This window comes from Anser cygnoides, chromosome 5 (genome assembly GCF_040182565.1).
Source record: "Anser cygnoides isolate HZ-2024a breed goose chromosome 5, Taihu_goose_T2T_genome, whole genome shotgun sequence".
Classification (NCBI taxonomy): Eukaryota; Metazoa; Chordata; class Aves; order Anseriformes; family Anatidae; genus Anser; species Anser cygnoides.
In genome coordinates this window covers 60,898,786-60,918,737 of record NC_089877.1, presented here as the reverse complement: position 1 = coordinate 60,918,737, position 19,952 = coordinate 60,898,786, and the positions used below count along the sequence as shown (strand labels likewise).

Below are 19,952 nucleotides of genomic sequence, written 5' to 3'. Positions count from 1 at the left end.
ATTATTTTCTAATTTCCCTATTTCATATGAAAAGCAGGCTTTGTTTACCACCAGCTCTTCAGCGATATTTTGCTATAGGTAGAAGGAGCCATGTGTAACAAAGGTGATTTGCTCTGAGAACCTTCCTGACTAACTGCATTTGTCCTCCTGAGCTGCCTGATTTTTTGTCATCTTCTTTTGTGTAAGCTTTGGACTTTGGGAGAAACTGGGACATGTGATGCCTTTCCTGTATTTCACATACAAAAAAATCCATTTCTGAAATGACTTTCTTATTGACAACAGAGCACAGTGCTGCTTGTACTGAAAATGAAACTTGCTTCCCTAATTAAATGACTTGTTTCTTCACTTAAAACTGGCCTTTACATAGCATAACAAAAATGCATTATTTAGGAAGTACAGAAAACGCGTTGCACATTGAGAAGTTGTAAGAGCAAAGGACAAAGATTCAGAGTCACAGCTGTCAGTCTGGCATCTCCAGCAAGATTTTCTTCTGAGCGAAGGAAAATAGAGGGAGTATTACTGAACTTCTGAATCTCATGTGTTTAGTCAGCTGCCACAGTAGTGTCCAATGCTAGTATTAAATCCATAAATTGTTCTATAGAGCAATAAAATAAGACCGAAATCTCTGTCTATGAAGACCAAATCTCTATCGCAGAGGTTTCCTGCACAAGGCCATAGCTCCCAAGCCTTTCATAGCCAAGCTCTGTTTGGGAAAGCCAACCACATCCCATAGCAGCACAATAACCCTAGCCAGCACAGTCCAACAAGACTTGGTGGCCCAGGCCTGCCTTACTGGCTGGGAGCCACTGGCTGATGGCTGAAATGGAATAAGAAAGATTCAAAATATGCTTTTTTATTTGAATTTGGAGTGTCAGTGTAAGGGTGATGCCTAATGAATACTGACAAATAAGAAATTTACAAATAGAATATGAAAAGTTGGAGAAAAAGGGGGACAAAAATAGTAACAATATTCTAGAATAAAACTTTATATTAATTTTTTATATTAAAGCGTTTTCCCTCTATTGACAGTTACTCTGCTTTGCTTTTGCTGATTTTCCTGAACTGCACGTTACTTCCATCAGTAAATGCCCACCGGAAAAATAAAACTCATCACTGAGAATTGTTTTTTTTTCTGTTAAGCTACAATCGGAAAACAACGTTGTGATGCCTTAATGATTTTGTAGATTGCAAAGTACTAGTATTTGTCTTTACAAAATGTCCTTGCTGTTTGAACATTTTTAGAAACTATCAAGAGAGCATAAATATTCAGGCAAAGTGTGGCAGTTTGTTTAGCCCTTCTCAAGACTCCAGCAGAAAGCAAATTATATCAGAACTGCTGCACTTTGAGAATGCAGGATTTTTGCATACCACGTTCTTCAGAAGTTCAAAGTCTTTCTGACATCTTTCAGATAAATTCAGTTTGGATACAGGATACACTCTAGGTGTGCGCTTTTGATGATTTAAACATCATGTGACTATTAATCATAGCTACAGCACTGGGATTTTATGGAGTTCCCAATGGCACAGCTGCCTGAACAGATACCTACAGATGTCATCACACCAGGGTGTTGCAGCAATAGTTCTCAGAAGATGTAAAGCCTGCAGCATAGTCGTCCAGCTGGCTTTCGGATTCTAAAAATAGGTAGAGCCCAGTGGAGAAGAGATGGGGCAGGGCATGGGTACTTCACAAGCCAAGTATGAAGATCCGGCAAGTTCGAGATCACAGTGTTACAGGCTAGGCATATTAGTATGAAGATTTGTATTAGATCACCTCCGAGCACCAAGGCTAATTAATTCATTTGAGCCATCTAAAAGTTAAGCGCTTAGTCTCAGTTGTCATCTCAGCTTCTTCTGTAGTCAGAGAAACTGCAGGAGAGGAAAAGGCACCTCCAGCAGGCAGCTCGCTCAGCCGGCTGCAGACACCAGTGTAAGCACAGCAGCAGAGCTGTCTGAAGGTGCTTGCCTCCTGCTGCTGATTCAAGGCAGCCTGGACAACAGCTTGACGACACGTCTATTATTGAAATGAGTATTACTAAGTGATACAAAACCTATTCTAAATAAAATATAAATCTACGGTCTACCAGCTGTTTAGGCTGCAAAGTAACTTCAGATATATTATCTCCCATCTATGCCAAATATTTGTGGCAGACAGAAGGAGAAAAAGTGAAGATAATTAAGGGAAGCTGAAAAAATAAAGCTCTCTCCTTTTCCCAACCTGTTGGACAAACCACAATGTGAGACACCGAAAGAAGTGCAGCTTTTTCACTTGGGGGATCAAGAAATTGAAATCATGCAACACGAAATAAATATTTGCACTAGCTGCCCCCTCTCTAAAGAATGTAAAAACTTCTGATAACTCATGTTTTTGTAATACAAAAAGTTTAACCAGAACTCCAACTATCATTAAAACTAAAAGAATTAAAAGGAACAGTGGCAATACCAACCTGCAGACTACGGCAGCCTCCTACATAATACGCCCATTACAATGGGAATGGATCCGAAAAGGCTGTTACATCAGCACGTGGTCCCAGTAGCAACTGCAGTGCTCTACTCTGGTTTTTATGACATGATGTCACGGAGAACAGCCTCCTTGATCAAGGTGTAGAATTTTCTCAGTTGGCAGTTTTAGGGAATACACTGGACAAAATCATCTTCCTGCCTGCAGTAATCAAGTGTGCATAGTTGGATAACATCTATTATTTAGATAGATATTTTAAAATATTCTTGGTAAAAACATCCATCTAAATAGTTTTTAAAAGCTGTAACCTGAAGCAGAAAAATATTATCTAAAATATACATTGGAGCAGCATGTCATTTTAAATATGCTTTCTTAAGCTAATCAAAATTCCTTGTTCCCAACAATGAAACGTGATTCTTCTTAATAATCCAGGCATACCTGATGATGCAGTGCTGAAGGAGTTTCACAACGATTCTTGTTACTGTCTCCTTGACTGTGGAGCCAATGTTTTCAGTGACTACAGGTCCCAGCCATCTGTACCCAGTCTCGATGTCTTACTAAAGGGAAAACAAAGAGTTGTATGCTGGGAGATGTAGTCTTATCAGCTACAAATATGCATGGAAATACATTACACACAACTCTGTTTCATCTTACTTAAATGTGATGCTTGAATTTCTTGTAACTATTGATTGCCATTGCTTGTATAACTGGCCAGGCAAAACTAGCAAACTAAGTAAAAGTTACACTTTAAGAAAACATGTCATAATTTGACTCCATCCAATTTCCCAAGAAAAACATAAGCAGAAGATGACAGGAGCAAACTCTCTGCTGTCATTCCATTCCTGCGCCTTAAATCTAGGGCATCACTAAAAAGCTAGGCCAGGATTTTGTTCACTTACTTTTTTTAATGCAAAAATGCAGGTACAGGTAACACCAAATAGAATCCAATAACATCTGCAACTGCATATAATTCAAAGTGTTAGGAGAGATTTATTAAAGTGTAAAAGGAGGGTGAACATTATTAAATTTATGTTTAAGTGCAGAGGTTCAAGAAGCATGACTGTATATGTACATCAGCACATATATTCTGGAACAATTTTGTGTAACCTTTACCCTGACTATATTGTAGAAGTGTTGAGAAAAAAAGAAAAAGAAAAATGCAGTTTTTCAAATCTGAACTGCATCAAAAATTTATAACTAATTGCTTTTGAATACCAAGAAGAAATTCCAAATAGCATTGACGAAGGTTATGGGAATTTCTCTGTGACCTTCTGAAAATCTCCCCTTGAGGAATAGGCTTCATATATTCTGCTCCCACCTCCAATATATTTTTGGAATATTTTGCAGTTAAGCTTCCCTAAAGGTTTGTTTAACGACTTATGGTGCATTTAACTTCAACTTAAAGGCCTGAAATAGTTCAAACAACACTGAGCACTGCCAAGCGGTGTTCATGCTCGTGCTAACATGATTAGGATGAATAGAGTAAGATCAGGTCCAAACATACCATTCCCTCACAGTCAGCAATGGAAACTGGAGATTTTGTATCACGCTGAGACACAGTAAGTTTATCTGTTACAGAAAACCCTACAACCATGAGGTTTTGTTACAGTTGTTACAGCTTTTCCAGCCCTCTCTGGGTGAGGCTTTTCTGTTTTTGTACGTCTTATCTGCACAAGAGCCCTCAATTAACTGCCCTCAGTCGCTGGCACAGGCAGGTTGAAGCTACACTGATTGTTACCTACAATGGCCAGAGGAAGCTAACCGGCAATTTGAGGGCTTTCCAAACATTCAGTGTAGAAAAACCTTCACATATGGCTGTGCGCTCTGGTTACTGTCAAATATGGAAACCATCTAGTCAACCTTCCTGATTCTTCAGCTAAGCGCCCTCTTCAGCTAAGCGCCCACTTCAGCCATTCCTTCTCCACGGGCTCAAAAAACCAGCCCGCATCCCTAACCCTCCCCTTCCAAGTAGTCCTTCCCACATCCACTCCACCTCTTAAAATCCTCAGCCCGGGGTTTAACCGCGGCTCGCTGGAATTAGCCGCACACGGCGTTCCCCGCAGAGCCAGCCAGGATCCCAGCAGCCCTCCCCCGCCGCATCCACCTCCCCTCTCCTCCGCATGGCTCGCTAGGAGGGCGGCCGGGCCGGCAGCTGCTCCCGAGCGCCGGGGGCCCACGGCTGACTCCTCGCCGGAGGCAGAAGATGGGACAGGGCCGGGGAGAGGCGCCCGCGGAGGAGGTAGGGCCGGGGGGGCGGGCGGGCTGGCCCCGCAGCGTGCTGAGGGGAGCTGAACACCGCGGGGTTATGAAACGCGCCGGGCGCTTGCTAATGGGGATCCAGGGCTCTTTTTGCCGGCTTGTAGCGGGCGGGAGGCGCAGGGGATCGGTTTAGCCGGGTGGGGGCAACGGGTAGGGGGGCTTCCCTCAGAGCGGGCGGCCTCCCCTTCCCTCAGGGCGGGCGGCCCGGCCTCCCCTCAGGGCCGCTTCCCTCAGGGGGGGCGGCCTTCCCTCCCTCAGAGCGGCCTCCCCTCCCCTCAGGAGGGCTTTCATCTCCTCAGGACTGCCCCCTCAGCTCGTCCCCTCCTCAAGGAGCCCCTCTAGGAGCCGGTGCCCGCTCCCTGAGGGAGCCCAGCGGCCGCCATCACCGCCCCCGAACGCAGCGCCTCCCGCCCGCTCCTCCCCGCTCCCCTCAGGGCTCTGATGACGTCTTCCCCCCGAGCTCGCGCATGCGCGCTGGGCCCGGCGCGGGGTGATGTAATACCTCCCCCCCCCTCCCCTCCCCGAACATCCGGGCACCCCGCGTGCGCGCTCCCGCCTCCCCCCCTCCCTTTTCCCCTGCAGCGTGCGCGCGCGCGCGGCGGCAGCGGCGGCGTCCGTTGCGGGGAGGTGGGGGGGGGGGGCAGGGGGGGTAAACGGGAGCGGCGGCGGCGCATGCGCAGAGGGGGGGGGGAGGCGGCGCGCGTGCGCGAGAGCGGCGGGGGGCGGGTGGGCGCGGGCACGGGGCCGGGGCCGGGGGGGGGGGAGCCGAGCGGGAGGGGCCGGGGGTAGCGGGGCCGCCATGAGTGCTGCGCTCCCCCTGCGCACCGAGGCGCCCTCGGCAGCCGCCGCCGCCTGCGAATGAAGTGAGGCGAGGCCGGGCCCCTTCCTCCTCCTCCTTCTCCGTCTCCTCCTCCTCCTCCTCCTCGCCCGGCCTCCCCGCCGCGCACCTCGGGGAGCCGCCGGTGCCGTCTCCGCCGCGGCCCGGAGCAGGGTAAGTGCTGACGGGGGGGGGGGGGGGGGGGGTGAGAGACAGGGGCTGTGAAGGGACCCCCGAGGGTATGGGGACCCCCCAGGGCTGTGAGGGGTCCCCAGGGCTGTGGGGGTCCCCGAGGGGGGGATATGAGGAGGAGGAGGAGGAAGGCGAGCTGAGGTAGTAGCAGCAGCTCCCCTCCGTCCCCTCCCTGCTCCAGAGTTCATTTACCGAAGGTTATAAACAGCCTCCTCGCCCATCGCCGCCCGAGCCGTGGGGCACGCCGCTGGGAGCGCGAGGAAAAAACACCCACACCGCACCACCGGCACCACGCATCTATTTATAAAGCACCCACCCCGTGAGGTTCGGGGCACCCAGCGCGCCCCGAGCGCTGGCATTGCCCCGCAGCTCGCCCTCGCCGACGCCTTTCGGGGCGGTTAAAGTTGGAGCGAGGCTCTGGGGACGGCGGCGTGAGCAAAGGTTGCTGGTGAGCTGTAATCTGTCACGGCCACGGCGGTAAAAGCGGAGGTAACAGGACGGTGTCCTCGATGGAAAAGTTGCCCGGCGATGTACGAGATAATTGGGCTCGCGTGCTACATGTCGTAGTTCCCATCTAACCCTTTTATTATGTTACCTTGGGTTGTGGTAGCCACACAGCTCTGGGGCTGGCCGCGGGTCAGTCGTTTCAGGATAGATTTCACAGACATCCGTTCGATAGATATTTGTTTTCATACAATTAAGACGTTTCAGGGATGCGCCGTGCGTGTGGCAAAATTCTGTTGTTGCCAAACTAACCAGCGCTTGTGAGGAACTACTTTGTCCCTGAGCTGTACCTTTTGTCAAGGGAGAAAACGTTGGTGGTTCAGATGACCTGCGTGGTAACCTTAGGGCTGTGCGCGGCATACGAAGGAAGTTTTGATTTTTAATTCTTTAAGGCAGAAGGCAGACTTAAAAGAGATCCTGAGAGCTGTAGGTTTAAGGCTCTCTTCCTCAGTGGTAGGTGACACGTTTTCCGTGGATTGCGATGGATAACGTCAAAATAAGTAGAGTCACTTCATGAAGTCCTGGTTCTAACTCTGTTAACGCTTTGCTGAGCCTGTACACGCACTGCTTCGCTGCTTAGGTGGCTGGCGAAGGATTAGTGAGGCACTAGTGAAATTAAAGACAACCGCTGTTACTCAGGACCCTGTGCAAATTGCCAAATTAACAGGAATTGAGCAAGTTCTACCCACATTTCTTCTCTGACAGCTTTGCTTTTAATACTATTCATGGGTTTTCTATGAATAAGATCAGAGACAGAGGGAAGGGGTGGGGAAAACATGGGTCAGGGAAGTTTTACATTTTCCCAGTCTGAGCAAAGGAAAGGTTTTGAAGAACAATTTTGGTAGGTACAGCAGCATTTCTCACAGGGGTAGGGAGAGCTGCTCCTAAAGCTTTCCCCTCCAGGCCCGTATTTCTGGGCCTACATCTTGTGTAGGGGACTGCTGTAAAAGTAAAAGCCTTGCTGATGCCTTGTGCCAGTTATTAATGTTTTCCTCAGCCGTATTCATCTGATAAAACCTCCTGATAAACGTAGCTCGTACTGGAAAGAGCTGGTCTCCACTCTCACTCTTTTCTGGTAGAGCCACGTTTTTCTGGTGTGTTAGTCAAGGCCTAGCTCTGGTTAAAAGGTTTAGTCCTTCGGTTGGTGGTTGTCTGGTAAATATTTCCCCTTGAGGTACAGCAGAAAACTATACCTGTTTTCCAAGTGTTTTGCTGCGTCTAGGTGAGCTCGAGATACTTTGTTGGAGCTGAGGAGCAGGGCTGGAAATGCCAAGGGACTGGTGAAGCTTGCAGGTCCAAACAAGCAGAACTCACTCGGTGCAATTTGAATTAAAGCAGAACACAAAAAAGTCTTTTCTATAAAATCGAGCTGGTTGCTTCTTATCTGGAGAGCAGCTTACACGGTGCAGTTGAGTCATTCTTGCTGAGAGAGCATTTTAAGAACTATCGTTAAAAAGCTCAGATATTTAACTTTGGCACAGTATAATTTGCAAACTTATGTAACTGGTATGTTTTTGAATGCAGCTGTCAATAAGATCTTATTGCACTTTTCCCTTTTTAGTGGAACTGGGAATATAAAGCAGCTGCTGTCACGGGATGACCTACATATAAGTCATTTATCAACGGTATATTTCTTACTAAAATATTGACATTAATATTGGCTTCATTTTCACATGTTGAAGCCTATGCTAATGTCAAAATATTTTTACATAATTGCAAGTTATTTACAGATAAGCAAGTTTTAGAATGGGAAGTGCTGTAAAATAACTATTCAGTTTGTCTCTGCAGACCTCAACTCATTTTAAAGACTTTAATGATGTTTGAAGTCAAGACAGTAGTGGCTTTAGCAGAGCTACACCTGAGCCACGCAACATTTCTTCATACTGTAGCACGTGGTTGTAATTGTTCTCCTCTCTTCTCTTAAACCATAGCTCGCTTTTACTTTTTTTTGAAACATTGGTGTATCTGTATCATCTGTAGCTCTTTTTAAATGATGTAACCTATAGTCACGTTTATTCTTTTTGAAACTTCAGCTGTTTCTGGATAGTACTTTGCTGTTGAAATCTTAACTGATACCTTTAGCTTTAGTCTAATGATCCGAATTTCAGTTAAAACTATCAGGATAAGAAATGAACTTCTCTAAAACTTAAATGGAGTTAACTGTGATGCTCTTCGTTGAAAGAATGACAAATTGCAAACTAAAGTTTACATCAAAAACAGGTAATGTCTGGATAAAAACAGTGTTCTTAAGATCCAGGGAACATACATAAAATATAGTTTAAGAGCCAGTGTATAAAACAGTTGTTTCAGAAGGCTTCGTCTATTTGAACCATGATGTAGCATGGATCAGAGTGGTGATAGCGTTATCTCTTTGTGGTTTTTGTTTTTTTTTACATTGCTCTTTTTCCTATCTGTCTGCGAAGGAACAATTTTAGATTTATTATGTTTCTAGAGTAAGTCATTTAAATCTTAAGGCTTGCAAGAACATCTAGTCCAAGGAAATTGTAATCAGGGCAGAAGAAAAAAAAGCGAGATGCCATACTGAGGGAACAGACTGATTCTTGTTCCTGGATCGAGGTAGGATCCAGCTGAGTGCTGTAGGTGTTAAGGCAATGCTGTAAGGGCTGCTTTTCTGAATTTCTACCTACCAAACTGTGCTCCGTGTTAAACCACCTACTAAGTTAAAGATGTCTGTCAAGTTTCTTCTTTTTGCATTTCTCTTTGTGTGTTTAAACTGAACAGGCCTTTGTTTTACTGGGTGCTCATTTAATTTTTTTTGTTGTTGTTTTCACATACCAGTAAAATTAACTAATGGATATTTCAGCTTGCTGCTGGAGTCTCCAGAAACAGCGTGTTTATAAATATATCAAACAGTTGCTCGGATTTTTTAACAGCTCGTCTAAAAAGGTGTTCGTATGTGACCAAACCAACAGAATAAACACTTCCTTCATCTATAAATAATACCAACAAAGTACGCTTCCACTGTTTGGAGTGTAAACTTTGGAGCAGTATACTAGCAGAAGAGCATCTCAGAGGGATGCAAAGGAAAAACAAAGCTGAGTAATCAGATTGCAGTGTTGAAATTTAGAGAAATGCTACAAGTTTACACCTAGAGAAGTACATTAATCTCTTTGTTGCTAACACCTTAGTTCTCAGTTCAGGTAAGAATATTTTAATTGATTAAAATATCTTAAATCTTCCAAGAAAATAGTTTGTGAAGCCAAGAAACTCAAGTGTAATGTGCCTTGTGCTCTGGTAGCTACAGTTTAAATAAAGCAAAGCACTTAAATGTCCTTACGCGCATAGGCGATGTGCAGCTGAATTATGTGGGACTACGCAGAGGCATGATGTAACCCTCATACTTACATGCCTTGCTGGCTTGTGACCCAGAGGATGAAATGTGCTTTCATGTTTGGGTCTCAACTGTAACTTGAAGGATTTTCTGTAGCTATGCGTGCAATTCATTTTAACTGCTGTCTGTACTTTGGGTCTGGAGTTTGAATGCCAATCCGTATCCTTCTTGGCCGCGTATCGTGGCTATTTGTGCACAACCCTCTGCTGGTTTTAGATTAAGGAAATACCCTAAAATGCAGTAGCCATGAGAACCATGTAATCTGTGCCTAAGCTGTTTGTGTTTGGAGATGATTATAAGGAATTCACCAGTTGTCTAAGTTACATAAACCCAATCTTTAGGAAGGGGTGCAGAATGCAGAGAAATGTGGGCAGGTAAGCGGTTAAGTATTAGGCTGAAGGAACGTTTCATGAAGAAAGAATCAGTTTCTATCAGTAAATAATTTTCTGGTTCCCCTAATCAAATACATTAAGTATTTGGACAGACCCTTCGTACAGATCTTGTATTCCCCCTGTCTGTAGGGAACGGTTCTGGGGCTGCAAAGTGAGACCCCTTAAGCTCAGGAACTGCTGGTTTTCACGCTGCTTAAACCTTGAAAAACAGGTGAATTCCACAACATCCTAGTTTGGTGACCAAGATATTTAGAGTTGCAACAAGCTCAGGTTTGGACTCAGAAGAGCATCACCTCACTGTCTTGTCCATCAAAGGCAACCCCATCAGCTCTGGCTGCGCTGGTGGTACCAGAGGTGAGCCTGGTAGTTGGTTGGACCCTCAGAGAAAGCCTTCTGCAAGGACTACAGCAGGTTTATTTTTCCTCTTGGATTCTTTTTGTCTATTTTTAAATTGTCTTGATGGGGAAAAAAATAATCTACTTTTACTCCAGCAGTCATTCTCTATCCTTTTTTTTTTTTTTTAACAAGACAGGAATGCTGGGGATGTGAGGGCAACATGACTTTGTAAACAAAAGCTCTTGGCGTGTACAAATGAACAAACTCCAGCTTTTCCTAAGCTTTGAGGATTTGACTTCCAGGTCTTAATGTGCTTCTGGCATAGTTTTGATGTAATTTCCTTGCAAGCAAAGCCAGGTTACAGCTGTGCACTTCAGAACATTTCCTATTTTATTCCCATTTGATTCTCATGTGTAGTCAGCAGGTTTGAAGTCCCGCGTGCTGCTTTTCCTATATCCTCACCAGAATCGTGGTAACGTTGCTGTGATGAGAACCGCAAATATTTTCTCGTAAAATGAAGAGTCTGGAAAATTGCTTATGTATCTTACATTAAATAATTTCATAATAATGCTTGGCTAAGCGGGAGATTTTGTGACCCTCATGGAAATATCTTCTAATCATCGGGCGTGTACTGGCTGCGTACAGCTTGAGACATAAAGACCGAAAATTCGGAAGGAGATGGGGTGATGATTCCACGTGTTTGATTTTCTTTGGGTTGTATAGAACAGTAGTAGCACAACAGCCTTTGTGGTGAGGGTATCAGTTAAACACTGCAAGAGCATTCATTGCAGAAAGGTGGTGCGGTGCTGTAAGGACTTGTCCACAGCTACATCTGTATTACCACAAGTGACAATTCTCAATTACGTTAACTATTTAAAAAAAAAAAAAGTGGCAGTTTCCTGAGTAGGAAACTGTTTCATCACAAGCGTGTGTGTGTAGTTTTGTAGTGTTTCTTTTTTTTTTCTCCTGTGTTTCAGGAATGGTTCAATTAATGCACTTGATGTTCGGTTGTTTTTTTTTAATTGCTGTTATTCAAGCCTCACTTTGTTTTTGTAGTCTCAGTGGATAATCCCATCAGGACCTCTTTCCATGCAGCATATTTTTCCTCGTTTATTTTAACACTTTAGCTAAAACGCTGTGGGGTGCTGGGAGGGGGAATCTGCAGTCGCTTGACTTTACTGCAGTGGCCTTTGAAGAACCTGAGCAGTCCTGGTCCTAATAAGCCATTCTGGGCTCGAGGTCTGTTACCAAGAATTTCATTTTCCTCTTTTGGGTAGCGGTGGCGAGGGCTGGACGCAAATTCTGCCTGATTCTTCTGAGTGAGGTTAGCTGAAGTTGATAAAAAGCAAATGCCGTTTTGTTTTGTTTTTCTTTCTGACTCAGAAATAGCAGTGAAATAGTGCAGTTCTTCCACTAAAGAAAACATTCCTCGATGAATCTTCAGAATATCTTTCTGTAAATGGCAAATAGTGTTTGGTTGGTAATACTAGCAGGGAACAAAGATGCTGAGACTTCAAGCTGTGAATGAGAGGTCAGAAGAATGAAGTTTAAAGAACAGTTTTATTTAGCTGTTGCTTGAAGCATTTGATCAGGTCTGTTCAGTTCTTGGACTTTTTGAGGCTTATTTGTACTCCAGAATTGGATATTAGGGCCACTGTGTCTAGGAATGGAGTAATATTACGGTGCTAGTGGCAATACTTTGTTGGTATTGCAAATAGGGGAAAAATTGCAGTTCAGCTTTTATGACAGCATAATTCCAATTTTCTGCATGCTGTCTTTTTCTCCCCCTTTTCCTGTACAAGTCTTTTTATTCTGGTGAAACTGTATTGCTGTGCCTGGTTCTGTTGGAGTAACTGCACATCACTATATGCTCGTTCTGATAAACGTGGGTGGCTTGATGGGAACCCTTATTTTTACTTGCTTGCCTTGATCTTTGAGAAATTTTGAATCTTACTGCGTCTCGTTTATTGAAACATAAAATGGAGCAAGGCCTTTCTTTCTCCCAACTTCTGTCTGCAAAGACTGTAGCTTCCTTGGATCTCACAGTTCCTTTCTACAGTGCTTTCCTCAATGGGGCTTTGAATTTTGGCTGGAGTCTGCAGGAGTTTGTGTACTCTTAACAAAGCGTTTGTTTAATCTTGGTGTCTAAAATGGGTGTCTTTTGTTTATCTTCCAACACATTTTAAATAAGAAATCTTTGGAAAATGTTGTATAACCAGAAAGGGGCTGCAGCTAAACACCAGCGGGGGTATGTTTTCTGATTATTAATTTTTTCAAGCAAGGACCTTGGGGTTTTCATTCTGTTCCTACTGCTCACACAGCAGTGTATGACTGTGCGCAGCTAGCTCATTGATTTTCAGAGATTTTTTTCCTAGTGATTGGGCTGCTTGTACTTTGATACTGCTGCCTAGTGCTTTTTTCTTATACTCTCCCACCTCTACTTTGAAGTACAAATATTCAGAAATAATCAAGAAATTTCTCAGGGCCAAGAAATATTACCTTTTTTTTTTTCTGAGGGTACCGGTCTTGTTAGGATCTTGATGAGCAACTGGTACTTGTGGATGCAAGTTGTATCTCCTCTCAAAATCAATTTAGTGATTCTTCTATTCCCAACCGTGGTCCTAGTGATTCTGGGAATAAGTTATTTTCTTCAGTAACTGACCACAGAGCAAAAGAACTCCATAAAGAAATATTGAAGCTACATCACCCTCTTTCTAAATCTCTGCAGGAACAATTTGTTAGATGAGTTATCTTTTTCCATGTTCAGGACTTTCTTTTCTGGAAAATCAGATTACAAACATCTTTCGAGAAAGTCTGGACCTCAGCCAGCATACATGCATGATGAGAATAACAGCTCCTCGTTTAACCTTGGAACAGGTTTGGTTGTCTGGAGAAAAGGTAGATAACAGCAGAAAAAGGTGAAACGTGTTGCTGGAGGCGGGGTGCTAGCTTGGGAATGGTTGCCTTCTGTGTTCCAGAAAACTTTTGGAGGCTTTACCAATCCTCTGCGAAGTCCTGTCATCACCCCAATGCAAACAACAAATACATCGATGTAGGAAAACAAGTGGGAGAAAATATTTTGCTGTTTAATATGAGGAGGCATTCAGAAAGGCTGTCAGCCCCTAGCAAGAACAGGGGATTTTAACCGAAAGTGGAGCTATCTTTAAATAGATAAAAGCTCAGTGAAATGGTTTATTAAAATAGCCCAATTTCTGCATTTTATTTCTTGTCCTACTTCTTTTTTGGGGCCAATTCACGTGTCTCTTTATTGGCCATCTATTCCTACATTTGAAAGTACACATTCAGAAACGTCAGCTCTAATTTTCAGTACTTCATTGATGTTGAGCCACGAATGCCAGGACTCAATCATATAGCCTCCGATAGTTTTGAAATAGTTTCATTGGCAAGAAGCTTTTTCATGACTTCATTCAGCCCATGACTGTGGTGTAATTATGTCTCCTCGACCGCGTGTTCTGTTTTATTTTAGTCATTCTTCTGATCCCTGGGATGATCTCTGACATGTTATTTGTTAATGTTAATTGATTTGGGGCTTCCAGTATGGATGCAGATTTTCATTCAGCGGGAGCTAACTTGAGAAATGTTTCCGTGCCTGCACAATTATATCCTGACTGGTTACTGCGTCCAAGGCGGGAGGGGGAAAGTGCCACGGATCAGGTTGGAGCCGAAGGCTTTGGATGCCCCTTTTCTATTCACCAAATTATACGTACTGCTGCTGACTTCTTCTGTGTCCTGTAGTTCAAGTAAAGCTTGTAATCTTGCTTTATGCGTGCTCATTACAGCATACAGGGCATAATGTCACTCGGAGAATTGTTCCAGGAAACTGTAGTATGGGGACACTTCTCAGCTTAGGTTGGACAAATAGCTACGGCTGCAGTGTGCCTCGTATAAGCAGCTTATCCTAGTGGAAGGAGTACAATTCGAGCATTGTTTTAAAAGGATTATTAAATTATATATTGTTAAAGTATGAGCTTCAGATGGGGGGTGGTGGCTTTTCTTGGACAAAATGCTCGGTTCATAATCTGAGATCTTGGAAAAATACATAAGGTTTTTGCAGGGGTATATGGATTTACGTCGATTATCCTTTGTGAACAATTTAAGACGTGTTCATATGAGCCTTCAAGCAAATGAAAAAGCATACATAGAATTTATTTTCTTGTGTACCAGGAGTTAATACAGTTGCACTGACTGGATAGTATAATTTGAGGGACAAATAAAGGGGCAAAGGGATTTCATGCATTCCACTGGTGTATCTGCGGTTGTCCGTGGTTGTCCATGGTCTGGTATACTAATTACCCTCCTTTTCTTTGCCACTCAGTTCTCCAATTGCATCTACTTTCAAGGGTTTTAGCTACTGACTCTTTGGCATGCTCCATTCATTATTTCAGTTTTGTTTCTAATGCTGCAGTCCTTTGAATTTTGGCACCCTTGTGTTTTATCCCAGATCTTGTTACTTCTGTTGATTTTTCTAGGCCTGTACAGTACTCTCGCTTTTCTGTCTGCAAACTGCGACTTGAGTTTTTCATGCACTTGCTGTAGAGGTTCTCCTTCAGCTTGACCTCTACGGAGTCAGCGTTTCTGAAGTCATGCTTCAGATGCACTCATAGATGCGTAGATGCACCCCTGGGTATGCATATTTATGCAGAATGTTCAGTCTCCCTTTTAATTAAAAAAAATCATTTAATTAAATAAAAAAATAATTAAAGAGGCTTCTGATTTTTTTATTCTTGGGAGCCAAAACCCAGGAACTTTGACTGCAGAAAGCTCTTTCTTTCAGGAGTAACTAATGGAAGGCATAGGCACTGAGATGGTGAACCAAGAGGCAGCCTCCGTTAAAACTGTGGTTTGTTTGACCGGTCGCTGTGACAGTTGCAGTGCCTGATGGTCTTCTGGTTACCCTTCTGAAAAAAATCTTGCACCTCTGATGTTCCTACAGGGCACTGCTGCTGTCGTACTGTACAGATTCGTCCTCCTCTAAGGAAAAAACAACGGGAGGTTTACATTCGCCAGTAAATGCACCGGTAAGCTTCCAGATTCAAGGGCATTTTCTCTGACTTTGGCTTTAGTAGGGATAGGAATGCTGTCTGTTTCTGTTGGTCGTTCATACATTGCTCAAGCATCCTGAAAGTGGAGGCATCCAGGTTGGGTATCCCAGTGCCAAAGATGACCAGATGGCTGCAGCTGACTAAAGAACTGAAGAAGAGGGGTGAGCCAAGCTGTGCTTGGAGTCTGGGTGCATGCAGACTCTTTTGGGCCTGACTTCTCTGTCTTTAGTGGTGTTACTTAACGAAGTCCTGCTGTAACTTGGTTGCTTGCACTGCTGTAGGTCAGCCTGATTTGCATACGTGGTTATATATGCTTAACTAAAGGTGTCATCCTGGCTTAAGCAGCATAGTGCTCACAGCTCCTCGTGAAAGAACGGATGAAGTGCTGGTGAGTTAGGTAGGCAGTGATGTGTGAAAGATGTCTCTAGATAGGGACTCAAGAGCAGGTTTAAGATATTTTTTTTTTTTTTTTAGTAGGGAGGCCTCATAGCTTTCTTATGTCAGTCTGTGTGTTTTTTCTGCTCTTTTAAAACTTAAAGAAAAAAAAGGTAACTTTAAGACTGCATAAGGGGGAAGTAGCAGGTAGCCTGCGTTTCCTAGGAATTCACAAACTGGTCACTACTAAACCCACTTTTCTGAACATGAACTGAAATTGTGGAAGAGTCGAAGGCTTGGCACGTTCATCCTACCTGCGAGTAAACTATGCTTTCCCTTTAGATACAGCAAGGATTTTGAGAACCTGGCCTTGCACGCCTCCAGGTGTAGAGTGGTGTTACGGTGGAGGTACGACTAGCTAGAGCATTGCGAGGAAGGTAACTGCGGTCTGTTGCTGCAGTTTCCAGAAGGTGAATACTTCATGCCATGGGCTCTGAATAATTTCCTAAGTAAAAGGTATGTGTGACCACATTGTGGTTATCCTGCTCTCTGGTTGTATTCACATCTCTGGTGGGTAGCTCACACCCTCGAAGAATCATGTGTCAACATCTCACCTCCGAGGCTTAATTTAGAAGAATAGCAACAGCTTTCGTTTTGCCTCCTGGGAAGGGATAAGGCAGCTTGATTTTAAATGGAGAGCAGATTCATTGAGGTTTTTTTAATCGTGGCTTAGGTGACGAACTACTGAGGGGGATGAACAGCTTCCAGAGCACAACTCTGAGTATTGGGTACCTAGTAATGTGAGAGATTTGAAGGAAAACTGCTTTTTCTGCCTCAAATTTGTGGTTGGTTTTACTATGTCGTTGTCTTAGTGCTTTTGGTTGGTTGTTTTTTAAACACAGTAATAAAAAAAAAAAATACTTTGCAAAATGTGGCATTTGCCAGGGCACTTTCTGCTTTTTGAGCTTTAAATTCAGGTGAGACAATTGAATTCTGTTTTGTGATCTCTTCAGCAATAAGAAAGTGCTATACATTAGTTTAAACTCTCCTGCTGACGAGGGGTGAATAAGAAGCCTGTTCCGTGAAATAATTCCCCGTTTGATCTATGGCAGCATTCTGTAATTATTTTGATCACTCTGACTTCATTAGAGCTGTATGTCAAGATAAAAACATCTAAGTTGTATTTTTTCCTAGCAACTGCAGTAACGTGAACCTCATGCATGCGCTTAGGATACGAGAGCGCCGTGCACCATATTTTGCTGCCTAGTTCAAGTTTGCTTGGGCATGGTTATTTCGTGCTCCCTTGAGAAGAGCCAGAACCGAAGAGCAGGGGCTGGCGTGAGAGGAAGCAGAGGTGTACTGCTGCTGACATCTCTCTCCATGCAGCTGAAATATGCGTGGCTTTTGTTTTTGTTAGCAAAGCATGTGAGCAAAAGCGTATAACCAGCGTGTGTGCCTCGCATTTGGATCCCTGTCGTGGTGAGATCAAATATAAACACTTCTTGCCTGTTTATTTTAACACGTACAGATGTTTCAGAAAGGGTGATAGTGGGTTGGAGGAGACATGCTGGAAGGCTTTGTTGCATACACGGTTTCATTTCTAGCTGGGGATGTGCTGGAGTAACATGCGAGCAAAAAGTGATGTTATCACTTAGCGAGCTGATCTAACATATTCCACATAGACGGTAAAACCTCCTAAAATCCCTGGTAAACTAACTTCTTTCCTAGTACAGCAGCTTAGCTAGGGCTTCGGGTAAAATCTTATTTTGAGATTCATCTCGGTTGCTTTTTGTCTGCCGTCTTCCAATAGAAAAGCTTGTGTTATTCCCTTACGTAGTATTGTATAACAGTGATTTGCACATTCTTTGGTGCCTGCTGAATTTGCAAGTATGTAAAATGTGCGACCTATTTTGTGTGATTCTTTTTTTTTTTTTTAATAATGAATGCTCAAATAAACTGATGTGGATTAGAAGGGTGGGTTGGATGGGTAGGGTGTGAGAGCCATGAGGATAAACCAGTCAGTTTGCAAATGTAATTCTTCATTTCTTAAGCATGAATATTTGCTGCATCACATCCCAGTGATTTGAGGTGGAGGAGGATTGGGCGTGCAATATATTGGGCTGGCTTGAAAAAAAAAAAAAAGCAGCATGAATTTACAACGTGTGATTTTTATTTCTGAACAGGCTTCTTTAAACTTGTCAGGGGTAGTTGTCTTTCACTGAAGCATGAATACATTAAGGTTTTAAGTAAATCTGCAGCACAGACATCTGAGAAGCTTGCTGTGTAATTTAACTGAAAATCTAAGGATGAGCTTTCACAAGATGGCTGAGCCATGCTAATGGCTTGCTGCTGCCTAAAGGGACAGCTGCTCTGTTCCTTCTGTGTCTTGCTCCTAGTTATCCAGTCTTGTCACTTTTTTTATGCAGGCTCTGGCATTCATCTCGACTCTCCAGATCGCTTTACCTGCTTAAAAAACAAACAAACAAATCTCCCCCCCTCCTCCCAAAGGAAAACCTAATCATTTTCCTTTTGTTAACCTACCACCATCACAAAAACAGAAGGTGAGCAGTACTTCATGGCCGGGCAGTAGGGGTCTAGGGAATGTCACTGGCCTGGAAACATTGAACTCTTTCCTTGGCCAGTAATTGTGGGGAACATTACTATTCAGATGTGTGCCAATCTCATTTTATATCAAACTCATTTTATATATACTGATACTAGAGACTTTTACCAAAACAATGCATGATAGTGGAATAAAGTTCTTCAAGTATGACAGCTGAAAATACTTAAAAAAAAAAAAAAAAAAAAAAAAAAAAAGTACAGTTCAGCTAGTAGCAATGTCCTTGTTTAAATGAGATGAAAACCATGCAAATTTGACTTCAGAGAAAATTAGGCTTTGTGTTTTTGCCATCTTAGCATTACTTGCACTTTCTATTATTTAATAGTTTCCATTAATTTATTTACTACTTATGTTCAATAATACCTTAATCCTTTTTTCTTTCTTTTCAGAACTGAAGGCAAGTCATCATGGGAGCATTTTTAGACAAGCCAAAGATGGAGAAGCATAATGCCCAAGGGCAAGGGAATGGGCTTCGTTACGGTCTGAGTAGTATGCAAGGCTGGCGAGTTGAAATGGAGGATGCACATACAGCTGTGATTGGTTTGCCAAACGGACTTGATGGATGGTCATTTTTTGCTGTATATGACGGGCACGCTGGATCCCAGGTTGCCAAGTACTGCTGTGAGCATTTATTAGATCACATCACAAGCAACCAGGATTTTAAAGGGCCAGATGGGCCCCCATCTGTGGAAAGTGTAAAGAGCGGCATCAGAACAGGTTTTCTGCAAATTGATGAACACATGAGAGTCATCTCCGAGAAGAAACATGGTGCAGACAGAAGTGGGTCAACAGCTGTGGGTGTCATGATTTCTCCCCAACACACATACTTCATCAACTGTGGAGACTCGAGAGGTTTACTTTGTAGAAACAGGAAGGTTCACTTCTTCACGCAGGATCACAAACCGAGTAATCCACTGGAGAAAGAGCGTATACAGAATGCAGGTGGCTCTGTAATGATTCAGCGTGTGAATGGTTCCCTCGCTGTTTCAAGGGCGCTTGGAGACTTTGATTACAAATGTGTCCATGGGAAAGGTCCTACAGAACAGCTAGTCTCACCCGAGCCTGAAGTTTATGAAATTGAGAGATCAGAAGAAGATGATCAATTCATCATACTGGCTTGCGATGGTATCTGGGATGTTATGGGAAATGAAGAGCTGTGTGACTTTGTAAGATCCAGACTTGAAGTCACTGATGACCTTGAGAAAGTTTGCAATGAGATAGTTGACACCTGCTTGTACAAGGTAGCAAGACTTGAGAGGAAAAGTTTGTGTTTTAACTATTAGATGTTTATGAATGAGTTAAGAATAATAAGTTTTGATTTCAGTTGATAAGTATGTTCTATGTTAACATGACCTTGAAAGTAATTACTATGATCCCTATAAAAATGGTGATAGAGGGGAAGCGAGCATGCAACAGTAGGGGTATGCATCTTTGATGAAGAGTTGAAAATCATGTACAGATATGTTGTGATACCTGGGAAATGAGAAGCTAATGGGAGCGTATGGGCAAGTCAAGGACAATAACTGTCCTTTTCTATTTCACAACATACCTTACAAAACCTTAACTCTTTCATCAGACTAGAAG

General features: G+C 43.3%; 1 protein-coding gene and 1 long non-coding RNA gene across 8 annotated transcripts in view; one reads left to right on the top strand and one right to left on the bottom strand.

Moving 5' to 3' along the window:
- Window positions 1-970: 970 nt before the first annotated feature.
- Window positions 971-4,401, bottom strand: LOC125183059 (uncharacterized). Its single transcript, XR_007164138.2, has 4 exons — window positions 3,963-4,401; window positions 2,897-3,015; window positions 2,445-2,659; window positions 971-2,011 (listed from the first exon to the last, which is right to left on the bottom strand). It is a non-coding gene; the product is annotated as an uncharacterized lncRNA (long non-coding RNA).
- A 111-nt stretch (window positions 4,402-4,512) lies between these two features.
- The window catches only part of PPM1A (protein phosphatase, Mg2+/Mn2+ dependent 1A), a 34,347-nt gene continuing 18,907 nt past the window's right edge, over window positions 4,513-19,952 (top strand). The window contains exons 1-4 of one of the 7 annotated variants that reach the window (XM_048066272.2): window positions 5,459-5,708; window positions 15,265-15,349; window positions 16,091-16,264; window positions 18,758-19,609. In XM_048066272.2, coding sequence (XP_047922229.1) covers window positions 18,776-19,609 — 834 coding nt within the window. In that variant the 5' untranslated portion in view covers window positions 5,459-5,708; window positions 15,265-15,349; window positions 16,091-16,264; window positions 18,758-18,775. Of the gene's footprint in view, window positions 4,698-5,458; window positions 5,709-15,264; window positions 15,350-16,090; window positions 16,265-18,174; window positions 18,310-18,757; window positions 19,610-19,952 lie in introns of those variants that run through there. The other 6 variants (XM_048066269.2, XM_048066268.2, XM_048066267.2 and 3 more) reach the window with 6 other exon arrangements.